This window comes from Crinia signifera, chromosome 19, assembly GCF_055691185.1.
Source record: "Crinia signifera chromosome 19, ASM5569118v1, whole genome shotgun sequence".
Taxonomy (NCBI): Eukaryota; Metazoa; Chordata; class Amphibia; order Anura; family Myobatrachidae; genus Crinia; species Crinia signifera.
This window is the reverse complement of record NC_139226.1, coordinates 126,497,840-126,512,666: the sequence shown is the minus strand read 5'-3', so window position 1 is coordinate 126,512,666 and position 14,827 is coordinate 126,497,840. Positions and strand designations below refer to the sequence as shown.

At 45.1% G+C, this 14,827-nt stretch overlaps 1 protein-coding gene across 1 annotated transcript in view; it reads right to left on the bottom strand.

Moving 5' to 3' along the window:
• Window positions 1-14,827, bottom strand: part of CA6 (carbonic anhydrase 6) — a 31,535-nt gene that overhangs the window by 1,859 nt on the left and 14,849 nt on the right. The window contains exons 3-8 of the mRNA XM_083163294.1: window positions 14,374-14,522; window positions 14,174-14,269; window positions 12,023-12,089; window positions 8,200-8,357; window positions 4,988-5,111; window positions 2,394-2,495 (exon numbers count right to left, since the gene is read on the bottom strand). Of these exons, the coding sequence (XP_083019420.1) occupies window positions 2,394-2,495; window positions 4,988-5,111; window positions 8,200-8,357; window positions 12,023-12,089; window positions 14,174-14,269; window positions 14,374-14,522 (696 nt within the window). The remainder of the gene's footprint in view (window positions 1-2,393; window positions 2,496-4,987; window positions 5,112-8,199; window positions 8,358-12,022; window positions 12,090-14,173; window positions 14,270-14,373; window positions 14,523-14,827) is intronic.

The following is a 14,827-nucleotide window of genomic DNA, read 5'->3' as shown; positions in this document are numbered from 1 at the left end:
CAGTACATAGCTGCTCTCAGACATGCATACATACATAAACCACCTCTCTCATACATTACATACATACATACACTGCCACTATCCTTTATACATAGATCCATACATAAACTGCCGCTATCCTTACACATGTCTAGAAATACACTGTCTCACATAAATTACTACACTGCCTCTTCCATACACATCCATCATTACAGCCCCCCCCCCCCCCCTCCCCTCTGGCCAGCCCATAGCACACAGGGGCCCACTTCTCCAGGTGGTGAGTCCAGGCAGCCACTACACCTGGCAGTTGGAGGACAAGGGCACCTTACTGCTGCCTGGCACTGCCCCTCCTAACAGACCCTGCCCCTGCTACCGGATTGCTGCTGCTGGCTCTCTTCCCCATGATTCTTCGTCCCGTGCTGGCGCTGCTGCTTCTTCCAGCAAGGGGCCTACTGCTGTAACTGCTGCTTCCGGCAAGGGGACTGCTGCAGCCACCAGCTCTGTATTGTTGCTGGTCGGCTTGGTGGTTCTACAACTAGGGGGTTGAGCGGCTGCTTCCTCTGCTTTACAGCAGGCATGCCTCCCCCAATACAGATGGTGCCGCACGGAGAGTGTTTACAGAAGTTTATTTATTTATTATTTATTTAAAAGGGTGCAGTGGGGTCGCTTGTTGGACCCGCGGGGCCCCGAAAAGGCGGGGCCCCATAGCAAGTGCACCCCCTATAGTTACGCCACTGGTTCAAATTCTTATTGGTGCAAATAGAAATTAGAATTGTCGGATCATCATCTCCAATGGCTGCCAGGCTGTGTGTGGTATAGCCATTGATAATTTGACATCCAGGCAACTATGAGTGTCTTTAATTCAAGATGATATAGGGCCTTATTCGAGTTCACTCTTTCAGACAAAATCCTTCTTAGATGGACAAAACCATGTGCACTGCAGGTGGGGCAGATGTAACTTGTGCAGATCTAATTAGATTTGGGTGGGGTTTTACTTCAAAGTGAGATCTATATTGCAGTGTTAAAATAAAGCAGCCAGTATTTACCCTGTGAAGAATCACCAAAAAACTCACCAAATCTATTTCTATCTGCACATGTTACATCTGCCCCCCTGCAGTGCACATGGTTTTGTCCATCTAAGAAGGATTTTGTCAGAAAGAGTGAACTTGAATAAGGCCCATAGTGACAGTCTGCAATTTTTTCCCATAGGCTAGAGATGGGTATACCTTGACAGAAGCCTATAACCAGACAAAGAAACTCGGCACCGCAGTGGCAGCACCAACTGCGCTTCGCCAGAGCTGGCGAAACCCTCCCCCGCAGCGAAGCCCCGGCGGTGGGACTTTACTGAATATGAAAATGCTGTAAAAACCAAGGAGGAGAAGTGAGCCAGAGGCGAAGTGGCCCATGGCAACCAATCAGCTGCTCTCTATAAATTTATAATATACAAATTGTAGATGTTACTTCAGTGCTGATTGGTTGCCATGGGCCACTTCTCCTCTGACTCGCTTCTCCTCACTTATCACTGCTTCATACATCGAGTAAGTGCAGAATTACCAGAGACTGTTTAGGGCAGTCATGGCTAACCTTGACACTCCAGCTGTTAGACTACACATCCCAGCATGCCCTGCATCAATTTTAGCATGGCCAAACAGTAAAACTGTAGCAGAACATGCTGGGATGTGTAGTTCAACAACAGCTGGAGTGTCAAGGTTAGCCATCACTGGTTTAGGGTTTTTATTTGTGGACCAGGAACTGAAATTGTTTTAAATTTATCCCAATAACATTCCAATATTACAAGTTTTTTTTTTTATAAAGGTTTCGGTACTTATGTAGTATCTGGGCTGCCGATTTTTTGATTGTATGCCTTAAGTTAAGGCATACAATCAGATGCGATGCGATGCGATGCGATGACCCGATTTTTCCATAGGATTCAATGTTAAAATGGACTGAGTCCATTTTAACATGGAATTCAATGGGAAAAAGGGGTCCTTTTCATACCCCTACTATCCAAGTGGGCATGGAGTTGGATATAAACCTGTGGCGAGCGTAGCGAGCCACTGAGCCCGAAGCGTGGCGAGCGAAGCGAGCCCCGCGAGGGGACGGTATTCTGCGTCCCCTCGCGGGGCTCGCTACGCTCGCCACGCTTCGGGCTCGGTGGCTCGCTACGCTCGCCACAGGTTTATATCCAACTCCATGCCCACTTGGATAGTAGGGGTATGAAAAGGACCCCTTTTTCCCATTGAATTCCATGTTAAAATGGACTCAGTCCATTTTAACATTGAATCCTATGGAAAAATCGGGTCCATCGCATCGCATCGCATGCGATATGGTCGGGTGCGATGCGATGCGATGGACCCGATTTCAAAATCGGCAGCCCAGTTACTACATAAGTACCAAGGTTTCTTTTAGATCACCTTTTCTGCCTTTTGTGGGATCTAAAACCACACTCCTCTTCACGTCTAAAAGCTCAGACTCAATTTGGGCCAGTTTGGTGCTGATATCTAGTTGACAGAGTTCTAGAAAGAAACAAAAAAAAGAACAATTAACCAAAAATTAAAAAAAAAAAGATAGCTTATTTTTAATTCTCGTATTGCCATGCCAACCGTGCCTCTCCTGTGTGTGCGATCTGCTACCAGGTTGTGCATGTGTAGAACAACATATTTTTCAAGTTGCCAGTTTTGGGCAGCAAAAAGCATTGGTAGAACCTAAGGACCATTCGAAAAGGGATCTTTGCCACATACTGAAGACCTTACCTGTCTACTCACTGGACAAGTGTAAATTCCAACTCTACAGAGCCGTTCCATCATTCTCCCATTCCCCTGGATGTTGAAGCCATGTTTCTAGTGAGGACTTTGCCAACTCCAAGCAATTGGAAGCATTTCCCCTTCAGGCGGATGGTGGAGGCTGGATGAATGAGGGGCGCTACAGCTGTAATTCCTCTCTTGGTAGTTTGGCTCCTAGACATTGGGGGCTTTAGCTGCATGATCCAGTGCAGGTTTACACTTATGGTTTTTAATGCATGTGATGTCATGAACATATTTTATACACTTGTGCAGTTTAATATTAAACTGTATTTTTACTCATTCACTTGTCACTCTTAACTTTTGAGCGCTGCTTAATTTTGCTGTAAATCTTATATGTTATTTGGGAACTGACTACTCCGTTTAAGAAGCAGCACCTTTAGGAACCAGCCATGGTAAGAACCCAAGATTGACTTAGTTTAGAATATCTTTAGAACGATTTAAGTTTGTTTGTCAAGTGAACACTCAGGGTGAAATGTAATAAGATGAGAGACTCAGAAAGTGAGAGATTTGGTAAGAAACCTCCAGGTTTTTTTTTAAAGTGGCAATCCTTTACACTGCAAAACCAGTTTGATTTTGCAGTGTAAATGATTGCCGTTTAAAAAAAAACTGGAGATTTCTTTCCAAATTTCCTATTAAATTTCACCCCGTCAATGGAGCAGAAAACAGCAGCTCGACAAGAGGGGAAAAAAGTTGTAAAAATAGCCCGCAGCATCTGCACTGCCTCCAGTCTCCTTCTCCAGCTTGATGGCCAGTCACACAAATCATCCTTAGGAGCATACGATTTGTGGCTACAAACTGTGGTGCTGCCGCTAGGCAGGGACATGTATTACAAGAGCCAGTGTCGTCTCTTCTGTCCCTTCTGGCGATCATAGAGGATTTCAGGTGAAAAAACACCCTAAAACCGAGTTCCAGACAGTGGACTGCACAGTTTTTTTGAAGATTTTTTAAGCACCCCCTTAAAAAAATGTAAGCTATAAAATAGATGGGTACATGTGTATTATCACGGCGCCCCCGATTTCCATCGCAGGGCATTGTACAACCACAAAATCGCGTTGCATCGCATGCGATGCGATCATACCCTATTTTTAATTGTACAGGCACCCAGACCCGATTTTACATTGTACACCCACCCTGATGGGTAATGACAATGTTAAATGCCCCCCCATTGTTAACGCCACCCCACTATCAACACCAACCCAAAGAGTGGCGAGCGCAGCGAGCCCGCGTGGGGTGGCGGTACGCGTCCTCCAACCTTTTTATACCCCCTCTATCCACGTCGGCGTGGAGTTGACTTTATATAGTGTGGCGAGCGCAGTGAGCCACCGAGCCCGAAGCGTGGCGAGCGCAGCGAGCCCTGCGTAATACTTGTGAAGTAATGCGCGTCCGCTCGCCATGCTTCGGGCTCGGTGGCTCGGTGCACTATATAAAATCAACTCCACGCCGACGTGGATAGTGGGGGTATGAAAAGGTCAGAGGACACGTACCGCCGCCCATCGCGGGCTCGCTGCGCTCGCCACGCTTCGGGTTGGCGTTGATAGTGGGGTGATGTTAACAATGGGGGGCATTTAACATTGTCATTACCCATCAGGGTGGGGATACAATTAAAAATCGGGTCTGGGTGGGCATTTAACATTGAAATGGCATCACATCACATTGCATGCCATTATAATGGCATGCGACGCGATATTAAAATTGTACACTCATCCCGGAAAAAGCCTCAAATCGGGGCCATCGCATACCTTAATTAGTGGTACCTTAATTAGTGGTATGCGATGCGACGCGACGGGCGCCGTGATAATACACAAGTACCAATAGATGGAAATGTAACATGCATTAAATGTAATGTGTGTATTATAGGCTATCCAATCAGATATCAGCTTAATGTAGTGTGCAGGTCATTGTTCCCCTTTAAATGAGTAATTCAGTGAATTTCTCCTTGTACAACAAGATACTTCCAGACATTTAGAATTATTTGTTATCGCACAGAAGAGGAGGTACATTGCAAGAAAACAATATATTCAAATAAATACAACTTAAAAAAAAAAAAGGACAAAGATTATTACATCACGGTTTACACAACATGTTAAAAGTCATTTTAATGACAGGTTACCATTGAAGCGCAATTGTCTGGGAACATTCTGTCATCAAAGCTGTGACATTTTAAAAATATGCCAGAGAAGCTGGAGTCTGCTCGTCGTGCTTACGTTTAGTCATTGGTGGGCTGAAAGAAGCTTGCACAACGCGGTCGTTCAATGACTGGGCATGGCGATAATCATTGCGTAATGTTTGATTATTCCAGTCCAACAAAGTGCCCTCCAGCAGCTTGATCTACCGAACACAGAATATTCAGCTCATTTATACAGTACATGGACTACTGCTTTAAAAAGAGTTAAGTTGAGAAACTACTTATTCCAGAAATTGGATTTCACTTATAGTCGGAGCAAATAATAGAAAATGTTGTTCTACTTGCGCTTCTTTATACAGTACAGGGCTGTAGAACATCATTGTAGGCCCCGGGCAGAACAGTGTACTGAGATCCATACTCACCCAAAAACATTAAAATACTAAATTTACCTCTTCTAAAGTTCCACACCATCTCTCAACATACTATACTTCTAAACAGCAGGGCTGCTGACAGGGGGGTGCCAGGGATACACTACAGCTGCCCACAGTGGCACGGCACCCCCCCCCCCCCTGCATAATGCATCCCCCACCCGGCGCCGGCGGGCAGGCACGCACAATACACAGTGCAGCCTGCAGAGCACTGAGCCTAGGATACAGAGGGGCTCAGCGCTCTGCAGGCTGCTATATGCAGTGAGTGCTCCGAGTCCCAACTCTCGATATGAAGGAGGGAGAAGATGCTGCGCTGCCACTGGGAGATGTTGCACCGCCGCCGCCACCGCTGGTAAGTAATAGTAATTGTGTGGGAGGTGTGTAGGGGGAGGCGGGATGCTGGCACGCGCGAGGGGGGGGGTGCCGCTGGGGGCCCGGGCTGAAGGTCAGTCCCAGGCCCCAACATTACTAGTACTAAACAGTGAATGGCTGCAAGCAATTTTATTGGTGGATAAGAGAATGCAGACTGGTCAGTCTGTGTAACTTATAACCAGAGCAACATACTCTACCTACTGTAGACTCCCTAGAATTGCGGTGCCCATGCAGTGGTGCAGCATTGCCACTTCAGTCCAAGTGGTGGCTTGTAGGCGCCATGTGGGCGCATTGCCTATGCAGATACCTTGCAGTCTGACATCACATGGAATCTGCGGAATATAACCCAGCAAAAATGTCGGCCACCATTTTGAGACTGATGCTAGTGACCCTAATGGACCTCTAGCCTCTGTCAGGCCAAGACTTAGTTGGTGGCTGCGATGAATACAGTCATATCTGGCCTGGAGCTGACGTCACACACCCTAACCCTAAAACACTTAGGCATGTCTGCATTTTCCTGGGCACGCCTAGTGTTTTCTCTGGCACGCCTGTGGTTTTGTTACCACTCCCATATAAATGGATGGTGACCACCCTCAGACACCTGCTGCTTGTCAATCACCTTGAGGAGTGGCTAGCAAAGGGAAAAAAGGGCAAGATTTCTACACGCGGCGCCCAAGCATGTGCAGTGTGTCGATAATCGCCCAATGTGCAAATTCGCACATCCGCAATTAGGTCTGTGAATCCTGCAGTGCTTACATAAGGAGCCCGCGCTCACGCAACATTAGACATTCTAGCACACTAGTGTTTCTAGTGTAGATGTAGGAATCTACCTAGGAGATATGGCTTATGCAATTGTGCAAGGCCCTTTACATGCCTGAAAACAAAAATACCTGTTCAAACAGTACAGTAACGGTGATCAGCACTTTCTGGCCCCATTCAGTCTTACCCATCGCACATTTTATTAATCCCAATGGGCCTTACAGTTTGTAGCAAGGAATTACGCTTGTTACTGTACACATTATTGAGTAGCATTAACATCATTGCCAATTTTTATCGCAACAATTTGGATAATGAGATTACTGGGCACTAAATTTGCGCTAACATTTTGCGCTAACTGTATTTACTGTTATTGCTGACATATTAGTTGGGGCAACTACTAATACAGAAGCCACTTATTACTGGACTCAGACCCTAAGGGATAAGTACTGCATACAGAACAGGGACGGCAGCAGGATCACTTTTTTTTTTCCCCCAGACAGAAGCACGAACCTCTTTGGAATGGATTGGGTTTACTCTTCATAGCCTCGTCACCAAAATGCTAATACATGGGGAAACTACGTGGATTCTATTTTGAATGAAAGGGCCCTGATACATAACTTCCAGGGTGGTAGAGGATGTTTAATATACAGAGGAGGGGTGTATAGTGGAGTGGGCTTAATATTCATAATTTTCTGATGGGAAGACAGCTTGCTTGACTGCAGATATCTCCAGTTCCCAGAAATTGATATCTTAGATTTTAATGGAATTAAAAACTAGAGAATCCCACCTACCAAATTGTATTGGGGACTAGGGGATGAGAGTTCAGGAGGCAGAGCAATCTGCCAACGAGAATATAAAACTACATACCAGTTGTGTGGAGCTGGAGCAGTAACCAGCTGCTGGAAGGCTTATATCTCTGATTTTGGGAACAGTAGAGACAAGCTACTAGTGTCCATCAAAGGGGGAGAGTCCCAGCTTTCGGAATATACCCTCAAAAAACCTCTAAGTCAAGAACCTGAAATATCTGACTGGGAAGAGCAATTAATAGGCTTGGATGGGGACCACTGCTTTGAAGTCAGATATCTCCGGTTCCCAAGGGCCGATTTTTTAAATTCTTATACCCATGGAAAGAGGGGACCCTCAGCTTTCAGCATAGGGTCCTTAGACTCCTGGGGGGGTTTCTGGGTACTCAGAAACCCCCCCTGCGTGCGCTACTGGGCGTGGCGGGCGCGTGCGGTATGGCGCTTTGCCGCTGGGGGCCCGGACTGTAGTTCATTCCCAGGCCCCAAAATTTCTAGTGGCAGCCCTGCCACACACACACACACACACACAAAACACCATGGAACACCAATGCCAACCTTTTTTATGGGTCAACCTAATATACCACAACCACCCTGTCTACACTCAGGTCTCAATCCTTAACAAGGTCTCAATCTCCACCTCTGTCCAAAGGGCTCAATGATTGAAAAAAAGCCATAAAGAAACAGAACACCCTCTATTTCTTTGGGTCCAAAATAGTTCACCACACTCTTGAAATCCAAAGGTGAGGGCCAGATGCACTAAGCTTCAAAAGTGATAAAATGGAGAGTGATAAAATAACCAACCAATCAGCTCCTGTCTGACATTTTTTAAACACAGTCTGTGACAAGGGAGTTAGGAGCTGATTGGTTGGTTGTTTATCACTTTTGAAGTTTAGTGCATGTGACCGTAAAACATAAGTGATGGGTTTTACCTGGTTATGAGAAAGCAGGATATGATCGTCAAACACTGTCCACAGCACATTCTCTGTACAAGGGGGCGTCGTGAGGGAACCCTGGTAGCGATAGTAGTTGTTCAGATTCTCAGACATCATCGCAAGAGGATCAATCGTTTTAATTACAGTCTCCTGGCCTGAGGACAAGAAGGAAGAGAGGTAAGCTTATTCCCTATAGCTTGTAAGCTTGCAGCAGGGCCCTACTACCTTTAAGTCTGTCTGTTGTTACCCAGTTTGTTTTATCACTGTCTACTATTGTAAAGCGCAACGGAATCTGCTGCGCTATATAAAAGACACTGTAAATAAATAAATAAATAAATAAATAAATAATGGGGGATATTCAATTGTTATGTGGCACCTGCCGCGTGGACAGCAATTCAGTTGAGCTGCTGTGGCACCAACATTTCTGCTCACAGCCTCCTGATGACAAACTTTTTTTTTTTTTTTTTTATTGAGTCTTTATTTATAATTTTTCAACATATCACATTACATAGAGAAACAACCACAAAAAACAAAAAAACTAATCAAATACACGATCATACATAAAACATTCATACAAATACAGTACGATTGTATTGCTTCTTTATTACTTAATTCATTGATTTGCCCTTGCTATCCTTTTTTTTTACACTTCATGCCCCTCACTTCCATTTCTACCTTTCTATTAGTAAAATCATATTAACCATTTATTAGGAAACCGATCAATATTTTAATACTAACACCCAAGTTATCTTAACGTTATTTATTCAACGTTTGTGTCTATTTATCATTATTTGTGCCAGCTTATTTATACGTTTGTGCCCAAAGCTTTTATACTAAGTACAGTGAGCATAGCTGCCTTCCTGATGACAAACTTAAATGTGCAAAAAATGCCCCACTTGGGTACCTACTGTAAATGTAATTTTCCATTTTGTATGGTGGACTTTATTAGGGTTTAGCCACTTTCGGCAGCTTTTTTGGTGCATCAAAAGTAATGTAACGTGCGTCCGATTGGAGCAATTAGAATTGCTCTGGCAGGCACCAAAAGAAAAAAAAAGCGCAATTAATTTTAGATGTGTGGGCTCCCCTTTTTGGCAATCCCAATCAAAAATTAATAGGGATCGTCAATCGATTGCTTAATCAGATTTTTAAACATGTTTAATAATCTGGTATTATCTGCGGATCTTTTTTATATGTGTGGGCATTCCCAATTCGTCTTCTTCATCTATTTACACTATGAACAGCTGAAATGACAATCGATTGGGCAATTTCCAGATACGAAGACACAATCTTCAGATGGAAAAATCTGCCGATCACTGAAATAAATCTGTAATGTGTGGGCAAGTCAAATAGATTGTAGAATCCATTTATCTGGCCAAAAAATCCCTGGATCTGGAAATCCATTAATTGTGATTGCTGATGTATGGGGCCCATTAGGGTTGGGTTTATGGGGTAGGGGGAGATTGTTAGCTTGGTCTTTTGACCGTTGGCATCTCCACTGCTGGGATATTATATATATTCCCCAAAAAGGTCTAAAGTATCTGCATATTCTCTAATTGGGAGTAGAGGACCATGTTCACACAATAGTATAAGCCATAACTTGAATGTATTAATGTCAATGCCTTAGAATAATTTCATGCCATTAAAATGGTGTAACATGTATAATGGACACTATGTATGGCATAATGTGAATAAGGGGAACTACGGTGTTATGCAACGTGAATATAGGATTCTACTATGTGGTGTAATATGAATCAGGGGCACTATTCACTGTAATGTGAATAAGAATGTGGTGTTGTGCGGCATAATTTGAATTGGGGGTATTATTACCACTCCCCTTCCTTCTGAGACGACAGCCCTTTTTTTGTGGCACCATCCCTTTATTAAATATGGGATGAAGTGCGCAAATTTATGGTTTGGAGGAGAAGAGGGGGGGGGGGGGGGGACACACGCTAAAGCCCATAGCCCTGGCTCTACATCTATGTACAATAAAGCTGTCTAATAGGAGAGACATTTTTTTAATTTATTGTTGTGTGTAACGGATGTCATAAAGGTAATGGGGCCTACACATGTAGCGATTTCAGTCTATTTCAGCCTACTGAATAAATCTATGGTACTTGTGTATTAGCACGGCGCCCGATTTTACTACTTACGCAACCGTAGTAAAATCGCATCGCTTGCCGTTATGCTATGGCATGCAATGCGATTTTGACGCTTATAATGGCATTTAATGTAGTATACCAATAAATGTCATATAATGTCATTTTTTAAGGCCCCCCAGTATCGACGTGATCCCGAAGCGCGGCGAGCGCAGCGAGCCCCGCGAGGGGTGGCGGTACGCGTCCGTCCGACCTTTTCATACCCCCACTATCCACGTCAGCGTGGAGTTGATTTTATATAGTGTGGCGAGCGAGCGAGCCACCGAGCCCGAAGCGTGGCGAGTGCAGCGAGCCCCGCGAGGGGACGTGTATTATGTTACATGCAGGGCTATTTTTGTGCAGGCTCCAGCAGGAACTGTGGCCCTTATTCTAACTCACTCTTTCTGACAAAATATTTCTTAGATGGACAAAACCATGAGCACTGCAGGTGATACTTGTGCAGAGATAATTAGATTTGGGTGGGGTTTTACACCTGCCTCACCTGCAGTGCACATGGTTTTGTCCATCTAAGAAATATTTTGTCAGAAAGAGTGAGCTAGAATAAGGGCCACAGTTCCTGCTAGAGCCTGCACAAAAATAGCCCTGGTTACATGTATTACGCATCCGCTCGCCACATTATATAAAATCAACTCTACGCCGACGTGGATAGTGGGGGTATGAAAAGGTCGGTCAGACGCATACCGCCACCGCTCGCCACGCTTCGGGATGAAGTGGATAGTTAGGGGGGGGGGGGGGGTGGTGGCTATACCATTAAATGATATGTCATTTAATGGTATAGGACATTAGCTGGCATTATTATCGGTTCCATCAGAACCGATATCTCATCGCATCGCATGCCATACAATAATGTATGCGCCGTGATAATACATAAGTACCAATCTATTATTGCCAGTGTCAGGGCCATTGGATAACACTGGCTCTGACAGATCGATAAGCTGCACATCGCTGTGCAGCATTGTGTGCTGAGCAATCTAGCATCACATCTCCCCATGTGTAGGCCCTATAAGTGGGGTGTATTATGAATTTTATAGTGTACCGGGGACACTGTTATATGGCATAATCTGAACTATGGGTACGGTAAAAATATGAACTGGGGCATACAATTAACTGACAGAATATGCACTGGCCAGTGGCATTTTTACCAGCCGAGCAATCGCACGGAGCGCCCGCCAGTGTACAATGGTGGTCAGTAGGGCACTATTGGTGCTATTGGTGGCAGCTCTGCTCATTCGCTTCTGAGCTGAGCCACCCATAGGTGGTAGCGCTGGTGCAGATGTTCACTGCGGCTTGCGGCACTGCAGCCTGTTGTGCCGCACTCACTTCCTACACACACCCCTGCTGCACATTTACTAAGTAGCACAGCATACAGGGGCAGTATGTGCACGTCTTATCCATGTACCCTCCATTCAAGATGGTATACAGTACAGTGGAAATATTTTGCAGTAACTGGTACATTTCAGGATAACCGTACCATCACAAGCATCCAAGTGCCGCCACCAAACATGTGTCACCCCTCTGCAAAAAGAGACATCTCTAGAAGAAATGGGGCAGGGACCCCTTTCAAATGTTGCCATGGAGCCCAAAAATTCTGTCTGCACTCCTGAGGCAACCCATGTACATTTATAAATTAGATGTTAAAAACCTTGTGCTCAGTGGATCAGTACCTGCATGGCGAATCTTGGCAAGCGTGGAAATGACCGTGCTGTAATAAGTATTCTCAAAATGGCTGTCCTACAGAGGAAAAGAAAAATATATAACGTTTAGGAAATGATTCACCGCTTCAAACCAACCATTCGCAGGTTGGCTTTTATAAGCTGTACTGGAAATATGGTAAATAGGATTTGTTGCTTTAGGCATAACTTACTGTTCTATTCATTAGAATAGTTATTTACTTATTAACAGTTATTTATATAATGCACATATATTACACAGTGCCTTACAGAGAATGGGCGGGATTCTGTAACATCTGCACCCCCTGTCCGCCGCACATCGCCGGCTACTGCGGAGATAATTATCGCATAGGCTGTAACATATGCGATAATTATGGGAAAGGACAGCTCTTGCGTTAAGAGCTGTTCTTTGCTATCTGGCCGGCGATGTGCAGCAGGTCCCGGCGGGTCCCCCCTCCCTCCCTCCCTTACCCGGCCTGGATGCTGCTGCTACCGGTCGGCCTCTCCTCCTCCTCCCTGCACCCAGAAGAGGATTACAGTGCAGGGAGGAGGAGGTCACAGGTCCGGGCAGCACAGCTCTGTGCTGCACGGACACAGGTGAGGGGGGGTGTCGGTGCGGGGCCTGGTAGAAGCCCATAGGCTATGGGGCATCGCCAGCTTTTGCTGATGATGACCCCGTCGCGGTAACCCGGCAGTGGTTTTTTAGAGAATCCAACAATGCGGTAAAAACCCGATAGCGGGGTTTTTAACCGCATTTTTCCTTTAGAGAATCTCCCCCAATATTTCAATCATTTTCATCTGTATTCCTTGTCACATGGACAGGCACACATACCAGGGATCATTTTTCACAGAATCCAATTGAAACACCAGTATGGGCAGCACGGACAGGGTAATGGTTAGCATTACCGCCTCACAGCACTGAGGTCATGGGTTCCATTCCCACCATGGCCCTAAGTGTGTGGGGTTTGTATATTCTCCCCGTGCTTGCGTGGGTTTCCTCCGGTGTCCTCTCAGAAAATATACTAGTAGGTTAATTGGCTCCCTACAAAATAACCCTAGAATGTCTGTGTGCGTGTACATGTGGTAGGGAATATACATTGTTAGTATTCCCTGTAAAGCGCTGCAGAATATGCATGCGCTTTATAATAACGGGTAATAAAAAAATGTGTTTAGGAAACAACTGAACACAAATTATCTACGCACATATGGGTCTACTGTATGTACTATGGCAAATATGGAACAAATACTGTATTTGCCTTTACTGTCACAAACATCCAGGGCTTGCCCTGACAGAGTGTTGCACTGTGACTAATGCAAGTATTAGTAGCATCACCGTACCATCCAACTTCTTGGCACGTACAGTACAGTTTGTTTTTTTTTTTTTTATGGCCCGTACCTTTTTTTTGGGTCTCCAACTGCCCATTGTAAGTATAGGAAAGGGGCCCTGGCCATACCCCCATTCTGGATTTGTACCAGTTTTTGCTCTTCAGATGTTGGAGTGCACCATGCAGCATATATCATGCTCTTTCCCCTTCGCATTGCACTAAAATTCCTGGCAAAGTCTGCTGAAGGCAGAGCTAGCCGAGCAAGGCACCTGGGGCAGGATGTACTAAGGGAAAAATGAGGAAAACCCCCGTAATCAAATATACTAAATACCCAGCCGCCGCGTCTTCACAGGGTATCTCCACCTTTGGGTGGCGATACCCTATAGAAGCCTATGGGCTTCTATCACCGCCCACCGCAACCCACTGCTGATGTCACCTACCCACCTCCCCATCCTCCATCAAACTCCCCCCCCCCCTAGCAGAATGTCACAGTCGGATGTCCTTCAGGCTGCAGGGGGAGGCGCTGGGGACAGCCGCGCTGAGCCGGGGATGTGACGGAGATCCCCCCCCCACACACACACACACACACACAAAACATCACAGGTATTACGGGGACCTCCGTCACCGCACATCGATTTTAATAGATCCCTCCCCTGGCCTGAAGCATGGTGTGCAAAAAAAAATAATAAATATTTTTATAAAAAAACTTACCCTGACCTTTTCATGTGTCTACCTTTTACTTGTATTGACCTTTGAGGACCATCAACCTACACACTGTCTATCTCATGATCCATACCCGCCAATCTGTTGTACTACTCACCTCATATAAAAATGCAAGGACAGCTAGGCCATCGGGCTGGTCCTTGGCCTCATGGAAGGTAGTATATAAATCAGAGTTATAGTGCACAATGTGCAGCTGTAACGACAAGTTAGGAAAGAGGAGCCATCAGGATAATCACAACAGACACTACAACACTGACATTGGAGGAGCTTCAGCACTCACCTCTGCCATGTACTCACCTCTGCCATGTATCTCATGCCATCAATCGTGTGCTCAGAGCCACTGGTTTCTAGATCAAGGCCGCCCCAGTGCAAGTGCATTTGTACCGCAGTGTAGGTGTGGGGAAGCCCGGCCTTTATTTTCATTGTAGATGGAAGTGCTATTTGCACTAGAAAGAGAGAGTGGGAGATTATAATGCAGTTGAAGTTAATAGTGATATCATGGTACATTGATATGAGGTAAAGTGATAGCTGCTATTTTCTCTTTTCCATTCTAAATTTCCGATCTCCATCTCATCATTACTTATCATCATTTGTGTAACAGCAGTTAATAATATATATCTTTCTGAAAAACCTTTAGGCTAAAGAAACCAATCGGGCGCTGTAATGATCAGATCAGGTGATCGATCAAATTAAAAGTATGCTTCCCGTTATTATTGTTATGTGAGGTCAATGTAGGTCTGATATTGTTGTA